This window comes from Vulpes lagopus, chromosome 2, assembly GCF_018345385.1.
Source record: "Vulpes lagopus strain Blue_001 chromosome 2, ASM1834538v1, whole genome shotgun sequence".
In the NCBI taxonomy this organism is placed as follows: Eukaryota; Metazoa; Chordata; class Mammalia; order Carnivora; family Canidae; genus Vulpes; species Vulpes lagopus.
In genome coordinates this window covers 72,597,356-72,609,853 of record NC_054825.1, presented here as the reverse complement: position 1 = coordinate 72,609,853, position 12,498 = coordinate 72,597,356, and the positions used below count along the sequence as shown (strand labels likewise).

The 12,498-nt window shown below is 38.7% G+C and overlaps 1 protein-coding gene across 6 annotated transcripts in view; it reads left to right on the top strand.

The window, feature by feature from the left end:
• GANC (glucosidase alpha, neutral C) overlaps positions 1–12,498 on the top strand; it is a 74,781-nt gene that overhangs the window by 46,966 nt on the left and 15,317 nt on the right. For all 6 annotated transcript variants that reach the window (XM_041746534.1, XM_041746532.1, XM_041746536.1 and 3 more), the window contains 5 exons: positions 2,700–2,801; positions 3,899–4,142; positions 5,532–5,596; positions 7,327–7,403; positions 10,515–10,589. In XM_041746534.1, coding sequence (XP_041602468.1) covers positions 2,700–2,801; positions 3,899–4,142; positions 5,532–5,596; positions 7,327–7,403; positions 10,515–10,589 — 563 coding nt within the window. The remainder of the gene's footprint in view (positions 1–2,699; positions 2,802–3,898; positions 4,143–5,531; positions 5,597–7,326; positions 7,404–10,514; positions 10,590–12,498) is intronic.

Here is a 12,498-nt window from a genome sequence, read left to right as displayed (position 1 = left end):
GACGTGATCCCGGTGTCCTGTGATCAAATCCCATATCAGGTTCACTCCAGGGAGTGTGCTTTTCCCTCTGCCTATGTCTCTGCCTCTCTCTGTGTGTGTCGCTCATGAATAAATAAATAAAAATCTTTTTTTAAAAAATAAAAAATATGGATAGCAATCTAAATCAATAAGTTTAGTACCTTCGTGATCAGTGATTTTTAAGTTTTCTATTTACCTAACTCTCTTTTCCATATTCTCTACAAGTGTCATTTTTAGTCACTAAAAAAGTCAAGTATTTTTAATGAAAACTTTTAAGTAGCAGCTAAAAAGAATGATAAAAGATATGCATACTAAGTAATCTGATCTCTTAAATATCAGCCTACTGCCTAGCCTTCAGTACTCTCTGTGAAACTACCAGCCTGCCCCAAAGTGTACTAAGTGAGGCATTGCAGAGAACACTACTGTGTCAAGTCTTATGCTTAGACCCATAGGCAGAGACCGCTTGTGACTGAACAACCATATGGGACATCAACATATCGGCATGCTTTTACATGAACTTTCTTTCTTGATGAGAATGCCACCATGTCAATTTCAAAAACCATTTTATCTCATTTGAAGTCAAGGAGAAATTATTAGAATACCTTTAAAAAAAAAAAAAAACAGTCCCTTGAAAAGATTTATCTTTGCTGGCCACATAACAGCCTAAAATTTCTATGGAAGATTAAAACAAAAATAGCTACCAAAGCTATTTTGGTAGAAGAAAGACAAAATGCTTCAGAACTAATCTAGATTTAGTAAAATAAGATTTTTTTCTTTTGTGGATCTCCTTAGTGGTTTATAATCTGTCCTCATAAACTCTTCCCACGTATACAGTGGTCAAGAGCAGTGGCTTTCAAGTCAGACTGCCTGAGTTCAATCCTGCCTCTACCATATAGTAACTGTATTACTTGGGGTTAAATAATGTTTACCTGTTAGGATTGTGATAATTAAGTAGGCTATTACAAGCAAAGTAGAATCACCCAGCTCAGTAAGGGCTTGATAAATGTTAACTTTTGTTCTTGCTACTGTTACTATGTCTCCTTTATAAAGTTTGTACCACTCCTCTTAAATTATAGAGGATTTTTGTTGTTGTTGTTGTTGTTGTTTGGAGAAGGGATGGAGAAATAGGCATATAAATCAATGGAACAAAATAAAGAATCCAGAAAGAGTCCAACACACATATGATCAATCAATTAATAAGGAACAGAGTTGCCAAGTCAATTCAGTGGAGAAAGGATTTTTTTCAATAAATGGTGTCAGAACACTGAGTATGGATGGCAGACGGGCAGCGTAGGAAAAGAACCTTGACTCTTACCTCTCACCACACACAAAAAGTAATTCAAAATGGAACATAAACCTACACTATAAAAGCTAAAACAAACAGAAAACTTCTAAAAGGGAACATAAAAAAATATTTGTGACTCAAATAGACAAGATTTCTTGGGTAGAAAACAAAAAGAATGAACCATAAAAGGGGGAAAAAATGCTGACTTGGAGTTCATCAAAATTAAAAAACCTCAAAAAAAAATTAAAAACCTCTACCATTTCAAAGATATTAAAAAAGTAAAAGTCAAGCCACAGACTGAGAGAAAATATCTGCAATATACATATATATCTGTCAAAGAACTTGTATCCAAAATATATAACTTTTACAGTTATATAATAAAAAGACAAATACTTTTAAAAATAAGCAAAATATTTGAATATACACTTTACAAAAGACATATGAATAATCAATAAATATGTGAAAAGATGCTCATCATTAGTCTGTAGAGAAATACAAATTAAAACCCAGAGAGACAGCACTGCACATCCATTACAGTAGCTAGAATTAAAAAGACTGACACTACCAAGTGTTGTCAAGAATGTACAGCAACTGAAATTGTCATGTATTGATAATGTAAAAGCAGTACAACCACTATGTCACACAGTTTGGAATTTTAAAATGTTCAACATACACTGAACACAGATCCAGCAATTCCACACCCAAGAGAAATGAAAAACATATGTCATGCAAAGATTTATACACAAATATTTATAGCAGCTTCATTCATAATAGCCCAAATTTAGAAAGAATTCAAATATCCATCAATAGGTGAGTGGATAAACAACTCAATAATAGATCCATACTATGGAATACTAGTCCTCAAATAAAAAGGAATAAACTACAACATTATGCTGAGCAAAAAAAGCTAAAACACAAAATAGTATGTATGTTTCCATTTATATGAAATTTTAGAAAAGACATATAGAATGACAACAAAGAAGCCCACGTAGTCTTTTACAATTATGGAAATCGTTCTGTACCCTGCTTGTGGTGCCAGTTACAGCTTTCAAAACTCATCAAACTCGTCACTTAAAATAGGTACATTTATTGTATGTAAGTTATATTTCAGTAAAGTTGATTTTTTTAATGTTTCCTAAAATCAGGCTGAAGTTATACTTCAAAAATAAGTGCCATTTCAGAATATTCTCACAAAATGTTTTGTGGATTTTAAGAACTTCTTCACATTAGATTAATATATTTTCATTGTAGAAACCAGAATTTGTATATTTTAAGGTCAGAAAGAAATGCTTTCCTTAATATTAATTTGTCTATTTCAAATAAGCAATCTATGAAATTGAGTGCATGGGCTGATTTGTGATTTTTTTTTTCCATACCTTGTTACTGGTGATCCAAGGTGCTGTGTGGACGGGCGACAACACAGCAGAATGGAGCTACCTGAAAATTTCTATCCCTATGTTACTCACCCTCAGCATTACTGGGATCTCTTTTTGTGGAGGTAAGATGATATCCTCAGGCTTGAAGTGAGAGAAAAATAAAAAGCAAGGGTGTTTCTCTGTCAAGGCTGGTCACAAATGTGACCTCATGCGTGGTTTGGGGCAGGGATAACTGGGAATGAGAAAATGAGGAAAGTGAAGGGACACTTCCAAGCAGTTTGTATCTTGTCTGAAATGAGGACATGAAATAAAGGTATCAGAGAGCCCAAGTGCTTCTTTCCCTCTTTCTCTGATTCCTCCTTAGATGGTCTTGAGAATTGAGTCTCTCTTCCTGAAACATACCTTTTCTTCTTCAAAGTGAGAAAAATGGAGAGTACAAAGAATTGAGCAAATCAAAAATCAGCCTCACAGAAATGCTTTTCACTCAGCAGGTTTAAGATTCTATGACATATTTTAACTTAAAAAAAAAAAAAAGATACACTCTCAGGAAAGATAAATTTAGTTATAATAGGATTCCCTGATGGGCTGCCTTCCCAAAATCCTAGTAATTCTCTGCAGATGAGAAATCTCAATATGGAGGGTGCACAGCATGACTAGTTCCAGCTGTTCCTTGTTTTCTGTAGGAATAGAAGTTAATGTCACTCTTTGATAGATGTGTTTCTTACGGCATTGATCCCCATACCAAGAATATGTCTCCTGCTTAAGGACTAAGCACACAATTATACCTAAATCTCTAATTCTGATCGTCTGTTTTTCTTTAGTTCTACAATTTTTATCTTGCTTGAGCTGTTGCTTTCAAAGGAAATCAATTGCCAACCGCCCTCACCCCACCACTAAACACAGAGTTATTGAGTCAGGTCAACATTTTGCAATTTCTGGGTTTGGAAACATACAGAAATGTTGATCTTGTAGTAAAACCTCTGACTTTGGCTTTGGATAAGAAAAGAGGATTCAAAGACAATATTGTCAGATCCTCAAATAGGCTGAGTTTTTAAATGTGTGCTCCCTAATTTCAGTCCACAGTTTCATCCTGGCATTTTGAGTGCACATACAGCAAGTATATTTGTCCTGTCAGTCTACAAGCCCTTATTTTACCTGTGTGCAACATTTGTTAGAAGCCTGGTTGCCTCATTAGGCCTCTCTCTGACTGATTAATCAGCTGATGTAGGCGGCTTCATCGGGAATCCAGAGGCTGAGCTGCTAGTGCGATGGTACCAGGCTGGAGCCTACCAGCCCTTCTTCCGTGGCCATGCTACCATGAAGACCAAGCGGCGAGAACCCTGGCTCTTTGGGGAGGAGTACACTCGGCTCATCCGGGAAGCCATCAGGCAGCGCTATGCCCTCCTGCCCTATTGGTATTTTCTCTTCTACTGCGCACATGTGGCTGCTGAACCAGTCATGAGGTAAATAGGCTTCATGGGTTGGGGGCCCCAGCAGCTAACCTATACCAGAAAACCCCCTAGCCCTTGGGGAACGAAGTAATTACACAGTGATTTCAAGAGAAAAGCCACATGTTTAATCAAGTGTCCTCACAACTGAGCAGGGTCAAGAAGTTGAGGTCACAGAAAAGCCAGATTCCCTGCTACTTTGTGATTCAAGTGTTAATATTTGATAAGAGACAGAAATAGAGATTTTTCAAAGAAAAAAAGAAGTGACTATAACTGAATTCACTATTTAACTTCACAATCATCCTCTCATGAAGAACAATTTATTCTGCCTGTCTTAGACTCTATCTTACCTTTAGGGCTAAACATTCCAAGTTTGAGGTGAACTTTTTTCCCAGGATATAAATTATATTCTGATTTTGTTTTGAAGGCAGGATGTGAAAAACCAACTTTCTAAGTTAGAGAATGATAGAGAGACACATATACATCAAGGCTTCCAGATCAGCAGTTCCTAAGCCTGGCTCGACTAGAATCACCTGAGGAAGCTTCTTAAAATTATAGATTCCAAGGTCACATCTCCAGACCTACTAGGCATCTCCTTGGGTAGGTCTCAGGATCTAGATTTGTTAGAAGTTTCCCTGATGATTCTAGACATCAGCCATATTGAAAGACTACTGCTTTGTTACTCTTCAGTAGGAAAAGGATATATATTATTACAAAGGCTAGTGAATAAAAATAAGTTTCTCTTACTAAATATCCTTTACTCGTAAGGTTGAAAAAATATTAGAACCATTAAGTTGAAATCCAGATGCACAGATATTGATGATTTTATTATCTTTATGAGCCCAAATGCCTCCTGGATAGTTGTGTAAAACAGTATAATAAACATACAAAAACACACAATAGTTTCTCAATACTTCAAAAATGTTTCCTGCTTGAAAACAAGTAAAACCAGTTCTTTTCATTTAAATAGATAATGATTAAGGATGCATGAAAGGCAGTGACAGCATGAAAACTGTGGCACAAATTTCACATCATTATAAAATACGGTTTTACAAACATTAAATTGGTCCATATTGAGTATGTTCGGCTTTTGGACTTGCATACATAGGTCTCTGATTCTGCCTTCAGAATAGTATTTAGTACTCAACAATCAGAAGGAAAAACTGTAGGTCCTAGAATTCTCAATCTTTCATTGGAATATTTCAGCGAGTAGATAGATCCCTCACATTAGAAAAATATATAGTAATGCTAGCAATTGCTCATAAAATTTCAAATCATTAAAAAAGAGTCTTGGCTCTTTGGCTTTTCCAATTTGAGTAGTTATAAAACTGAAAATATAACTGATTTAATAGTAATAAAACATCTAATGATGTTGAAGTAAGAAATTTTTTTTTCTTTCCCCAGGCCTCTGTGGATAGAGTTCCCAGAGGAATTAGACACTTTTGGTGTAGAAGATGAATACATGCTGGGTGAGCATTTCTTGCTTAATTTTCATTATGATAAATACTCTATGTTTCTGTTTTATTTCCTGTTTAAGAGCACTAAAAAAAAAAAAACTATCAAAACAAAAAAAATAAAAGAAATTCTGGCATTAAGATTTTTAGTATAGGGATCCCTGGGTGGCGCAGCGGTTTGGCGCCTGCCTTTGGCCCAGGGCGCGATCCCGGAGACCCCGGATCGAATCCCACGTCGGGCTCCCGGTGCATGGAGCCTGCTTCTCCCTCTGCCTGTGTCTCTGCCTCTCTCTCTCTCTCTCTCTGTGACTATAATAAATAATAAATAAAAAAAAAATTTAAAAAAAAAAAAAGATTTTTAGTATATTAGTGGAATGATAGCGCGATTCTGTGGTCATGTAGCACTTCTCATATTGTTAACTTCCTATAAACCCATTCTATTTGTGAGTGCAATTCGAGATTCCTGTTCTGGATCCACTCCTGAGTCTTATGATACCACTATAGGGAATGGAAGTACAAGACGGTGAACCAGATGGTTACAGCAGTAAAAACGTTTACTTCATATGCAAAATAGGGTTGTTGGTTGTGTTTTTGTTGGCCTCTTCTTTAATAAAGGTTAACCAGATTATGGAAGTTTATCATTTTAGGACTAGGACTCATGAAACAAGGCTTAACAGAGAGTAGCCCAAAAGGTGCATCCTGTTTCTAACAAGCAGAAATCCTAAAATATAAAAAACCTAGTGCCTAGTGCTACATCTCCACTTATTTTTGGGTCTCAGTTTAAATAGCTACTTCCTTCCTCTTATTACATAACTTTCATTCCATTTTGTGCCTTTCCTTTTTGGTATTTGTCCTAATTTGTAATTATTTGTTTAATATCCATTTTTACTGACTGCAAACTCCACGAGGACAGGAGCATTGTTTTATATGCCACTAACTCTCCAGAGCCTAGCGTAATACCTGGCACTCATCAGGAACTCAGTAAATATTTGTACAATTAAAGAGTGAATGCATAAATGGATGAAATTTACGTACGCATAGTGACAGAGTCAAAACAAAATTAATGATCTAGATTACCTTTAAGAGAATTACAGCCTTCTTGGGGATCCCTGGGTGGCTCAGCGGTTTAGCGCCTGCCTTTGGCCCAAGGTGTGATCCTGGAGTCCCGGGATCGAGTCCTACATTGGGCTCCTGGCATGGAGCCTGCTTCTCCCTCTGCCTGTGTCTCTGCCTCTCTCTCTCTCTATGTCTATCATAAATAAATAAATAAATCTTTAAAAAAAAAGAGAGAGAGAGAGAATTACAGCCTTCCTAGTGATAACTGCCCATGGATATACTCCTATCCATTCTGACCACAGTTCTGGATAACAGTTATAGGCTTACCATTTTCAAAGTCATAGCAAACAATGATGCACCTGGTGAAATGTGATGACTCTTTCAGACTCTTGGCATACTAGCAGCTATGAGCAAATGAGGCTGTAATAGACTGTGTCAGGGTCCCTCCCTATTGTCCTAATATGCCATAAGGAATTTAATAATAAGTAATAATACAGTCACCGTTTTGAGCACCAGTCCTCTTTCTAACAATGTATCGCTATGATGAATCATTGGTTCAGCTCACCAAGGTCTCTACTTTCACCAAGATCATAGTTGAGTGGTCTCTAAAACCACAAAAGCACTCAAAGGAGAAGGATGTTGTCAGACCTCTTAGAATGATTTTCAACTTTATTTCTTCTGTTTTTCAGGAAGCGCTTTATTGGTTCATCCAGTCACAGAACCAAAAGCCACCACGGTTGATGTGTTCCTGCCAGGATCAAATGAGGTAAGCATAAATGATGGACAGCCATGTATCTTACATGTTTCATATCTTCCTCTTTCATTCTGATGAATTAGCCTGTTAGGAAATAGACTGCCTTATGTAGTTGTGAAGACAGCCTAAATGACTATAGTAACTGAAGATTCTTGTAAGTCATGACCTTGGAGGTCAAGAAACTTAATGGAACTAACAGTGAGGAGAAAGATGAATAGATGATAGCACCAAGGAGGGTCAGAATAGTTCTTTACCTTCATACTTGGACTTGTGTAAGTGATTCCTAGTAAACACACTGAAGCTTTGAGTAGGAAGAAATCTTTAGTCTACTAAGAGGTATCAGTCTCTGGGAGGAAGCATAAGTAAGAAGAGACTTTGCTCTTTGGTTCTGGCTCTAACTAAATCTTAAATTTTTGGTACCAAAAACTGGTCTCCAGACACTTGCCAAAGTGGGTAAAAAGTAACAATGGTGACTTTCCTTTATGCTCCTCCAGCCTCCCAACTTGTTTATTGGCTGTCGTCATTGATTTTATTACTGTATAAAATATCATCCTGCACTGCTGGAGCCCAAGGCATTGAACCTAGGCAGGGCACAGGGAAGAGGTATGATTCGTCCACGGGCTGCAGAGCAGAGATCCATGAGTATGGCAACAGCCTCCAGAGACAGACCAAGGATATATTGCAAAGGGGACAGGAGAAGAGGCAGAGCAGAAATTTGGGGCACCAGACCAGGGAAAGAGGGTATGGTATGGAGATCGAGGAGGAAACAAACCCTGGAGAGAGTCCTTGAGCATGGGAGCATTACCACAGGCTTCTGCAGGCAGAGGGATGAGGGGTGACAGTTACCAAACTGATATGAGACCTCCATATCAAGATATTCCTGGACTGACTCTGGGAAACAGTATGGAGTTTCCTCAAAAAGTTAAAAATAGAACTATCCTATGACCCAGCAATGGCACTAGTAGGTATTTACCCAAAAGATACAAACACAGTGATTTGAAGGGACACATGCACCCCAATGTTTATAGCAGCAACATCCAGAGTAGCCAAACTAGGGGGAAAGTCCAAATGTCCAACAACTAATGCATGGATAAAGACATGGTATATATACATATAGGAATATTACTCGACCATCAAAAAGAATGAAATCTTGCCATTTGCAACAACATGAATGGAGCCAAGGTATATTATACTAAGTGAAATAAGTCAGTCAGAGAAAGACTATTACCATATGATTTCAATCACAGGTGCAATTAATTTAAGAGCTAAAACAGGTGAACATATGGGATAGGAAAAAAAAAAGAGAGGGAAACAAACCATAAAAGACTCTTAACTATAGAGAACAAACTGAGGGTCAGTGGAGGGAGGTGGAGGGGATGATGGGCTAAATGGGTGATGGGCAGGGGACCTTTGTATATTCATATAGCACCAGAGGATTTACCCTATACATATTACCTCTTATTCTAATTAGTTCTGGAAATGGTAAACAGGTAATCCCAAAACGTTATTTACGTCCATTTTTTTTTCTTTTACCTTTCACTCCCACTACTCTTTATCTAAAGCTACTGGAATTTGTCAAAGAAAGACATTATAAGAGGAGCACCTGGGTAGCTCAGTAATTGAGCATCTGTCTTCGGCTCAGGTCATGATCCTGTGGTCCTGGGATCGAGTCCCACATAGGACTCCCCACAGGGTGCCTGCTTCTCCCTCTACCTGTGTCTCTGCCTCTCTCTCTGTGTCTCTCATGAATAAATAAATCTTAAAAAAAAAATCCCTCATAAACACAGGCACGGAAATCCTTGACAAAATATTAGCAAATTGGATCCAGCTGAGGATAATACATGGCGACAAGGTAGGGTCGATCATGTTGAATCAAGGGTTCACCGGAACAGACCATGGTCAGGTCACAGCCCTCTCACATTCACTGCCGGACAGGACAGCTCTAGAAAGGATGTGGTAATCCCAGGACGTGACCTTGCGAAATAGACTCTGTGGCTGCCAGAAATTATACAGAGCTAAAAGAGAGAAAAAGAGGTTTTTGTTTCCATACTGCTGCTGCTGGTGTCTTAAGGAGTTATCCTATCAAATTCCTTTGGAGGACCTTCTTGGTACTTCAGGGACAAAATCCCCCTCAATGAAGATCCCAGATAAGAATTTAAACTTCAGGGCAGCCCGGGTGGCTCAGTGGTTTAGTGCAGCCTTCGGCCCAGGGCCTGATCCTGGAGACCTGGGATCGAGTCCCACGTCAGGCTCCCTGCATGAAGCCTGCTTCTCCCTCTGCGTCTCTGCCTCTCTCTCTCTCTCTCTCTCTCTCTCTCTCTCTGTGTGTGTGTGTGTGTGTATCATGAATAAAAATAAATAAAATCTTAAAAAAAAAAAAAATTTTACCTTCACTGGGACGCCTGAGTGGCTCAGCGGTTGGGCATCTGCCTTCGGCTCAGTGCATGATCCTAGAGTCCTGGGATTGAGTCCTGCATCAGGCTCCTGCGGGGAGCCTGCTTCTCCCTCTGCCTCTCTCTCTCCGTGTCTCTCATGAATAAATAAATGAATCTTTAAAAAAAAAAAAAAAAAGGATTTTGAACTTCATGCCTGAATTGCACTCTGCTAAAAGATGACATTATAGTAGCAATCCAAGTTACCATTTGTCTTTCTCCAAGATCTGTTTCCTTCTTAGACACTTTCCTTTTCTCCCACCTCATTTATAATTTAGTTGCTCACAATATGCTTTTCTTTTTTGTTGTTGCTTTGTCTTTCTTCCATCATCTTTTTTACTCTTAACACATTAAACTTCTAAGACAACCAGACTGTAAAATCCATGAGGGCAGGTACTCTGTCTTTCTGTCCACTGATGTGCCTAGCAGTGCTGGGCATGTGGTAGGCAGATGGACAAATGGACAAATGAATGGCCTTTTAGTGAACTTAATCCATCACAGTACCAGGGTAGTCCTTTGGGATCTTCTTATAAGCATATGTTCTTGCTAACTTCCACTCAAGAATTTTTTTTAATTATACTTATTTTAGCTTCCTGGTTATTTGAAATCCAGATAAATGTTTTACTGAATAATGAAATTGTGAGCAGAGTTGTTCCTATACTCGTTTTCATTAGGGTCTGTTCCTTTTCAGGTCTGGTATGACTCTAAAACATTTGCTCATTGGGAAGGAGCATGTACTGTGAAGATCCCGGTAGCCTTAGACACTGTAAGTTATTTTCAAGCTGTTATTTTTACCTGTTGTGCTGTATCAGTCTGCATAGGCTGCCATCATAAAATACCCCAGACTGGGTGGCTTACCCAACAGAAGTTTATTTCTCACGGTTCTGAGGCTAGATGTTCCAGATTAAGGTGCCAACAATTCAGTTCCTTGTGAGGACTCTCTTCCTGGCATGTAGACAGCCACCTTCTTGCTGTGTCCTCACACAGCAGAGGAAGAGAGTGAGCTCTCTTAGGTCTCCACTTGTAGACACTAATCCTATCAGATCAGGGCCCCACTTTCTGACTTCACTTAACCTTAATTACCTCTTTATAGGCTCTATCCCCAAATACAATACAGTCACATTGGTGGTTGGGACTTCAACACATGACTTGGAGGGGGACACAAACATTCAGTCTAACACATGTGCCTACATAGAAAGAACCAATCACATTAGTGTTCTGCATAACAACACATAGGGAGAAAGACAAAAAGTAGATGAAGGGCTGCAAGGGGCTGGGGCAGGGAGAGGGCTTGAGAGCAATGGTGAATTACTGCTAATGAGTACGAGGATTCTTTTTGGGATGACGAAGATGTTTTAAATTGTGGTGATAGGTGCACGACTCTCAATATACTAAGACATTTCATTGTACACCTTAAGTGGGTGAATTGTATGGTATATGAATTGTACAACACGAAGCATGTAAAAGTTTGAGAAAAAAGTATCAACGTTTAGCCTGATTTCACAGTAGGAGACATACTGTGAAAGGATGACTTTTCCCCAAATATTTACATTTGTGTGTCTAAGAAAAATAGAAACGCTGAAAACAGAGTAAAGATGGTGGTCAGCACACACACCATACAGAATGTCCTTCTATAGGGCCAAGTCACAAAACATGATTTCCATTGTAACCCTGGCCCTCTACGCCCAGGGGAAGGCTGTCAGTTCTGATGTTAGAGTTAAGGGGGCCTGTCCAGACTGAACTCGTGAAGGGACGTTTGCTCTTGCAGCTAGATCACAACCGCTACAGGCCCAAAGTGGTGCTAAAATTAATAAAGATACATTGATGTTATTTTTTAAAGCTGTTATCAGTAATATTAACTCTTAATAATAAAATGATGTCAGATGTCAACTTTCAGATCTAAAAGAGACCTAAACATTCATCTACTCCAACTCCTCATGCTTACAGGTGAAGAAACTGAGTTCAGGGAAATTCAACTACTTGTCCAGGGCTGTGGCTAGATTGTGGCAGAGCTAAGACCCCAGATCAGCTGGGTAGCATCCCACTTCTGAGCCCATTCTGTACTAATTTACTACCTCTGTCATTGGGAAAAAAGAAAAGAAGTAGCGATTGGTTGATGAGGGGGAGATAAATGTGCTTTATTCTTGCTGTCAGGCAGAGGGTGGACGTCTTAACTACTCTGCCTTCACTCCTAACTTCATTTATATTCTTGTACTTTTCTCCCTCTTGTACTTTATCTAGAGCGAAGTACAAGTCCTCATGTGATCCAAAGAGTTTCCTTACAGGGGATTGTACGGGGAGGCAGGAAATTTACTGGGCTTTCTTTGCTGGGAATGCCATTCCAGAAGAACCATAGATATGGGCCATGCCTGTAACACTGTGGTGAAAGTCACTTTAAGTGTGTTTGGTGGCTTCTATAATAGAAGTTTCACAGATTTACTCTCAAAATTTTTCCATCATCCTGGTGATCCAGGGAAGCAGGGGGCAGGAAGGGCATAGACCATATAGTAAGGACAGCCATCTCCCCAAAACCAAAAAAAAATGTAATATTTCATATGCACATGTACATACATGTGAGCCTACTTATATAGGCACAAAAACTCGCTCCTTAGCAGGGCACTAGAAATAAACACATGTATTACGTTGACAAGAAAATTAAAAATACAAAATAGGAA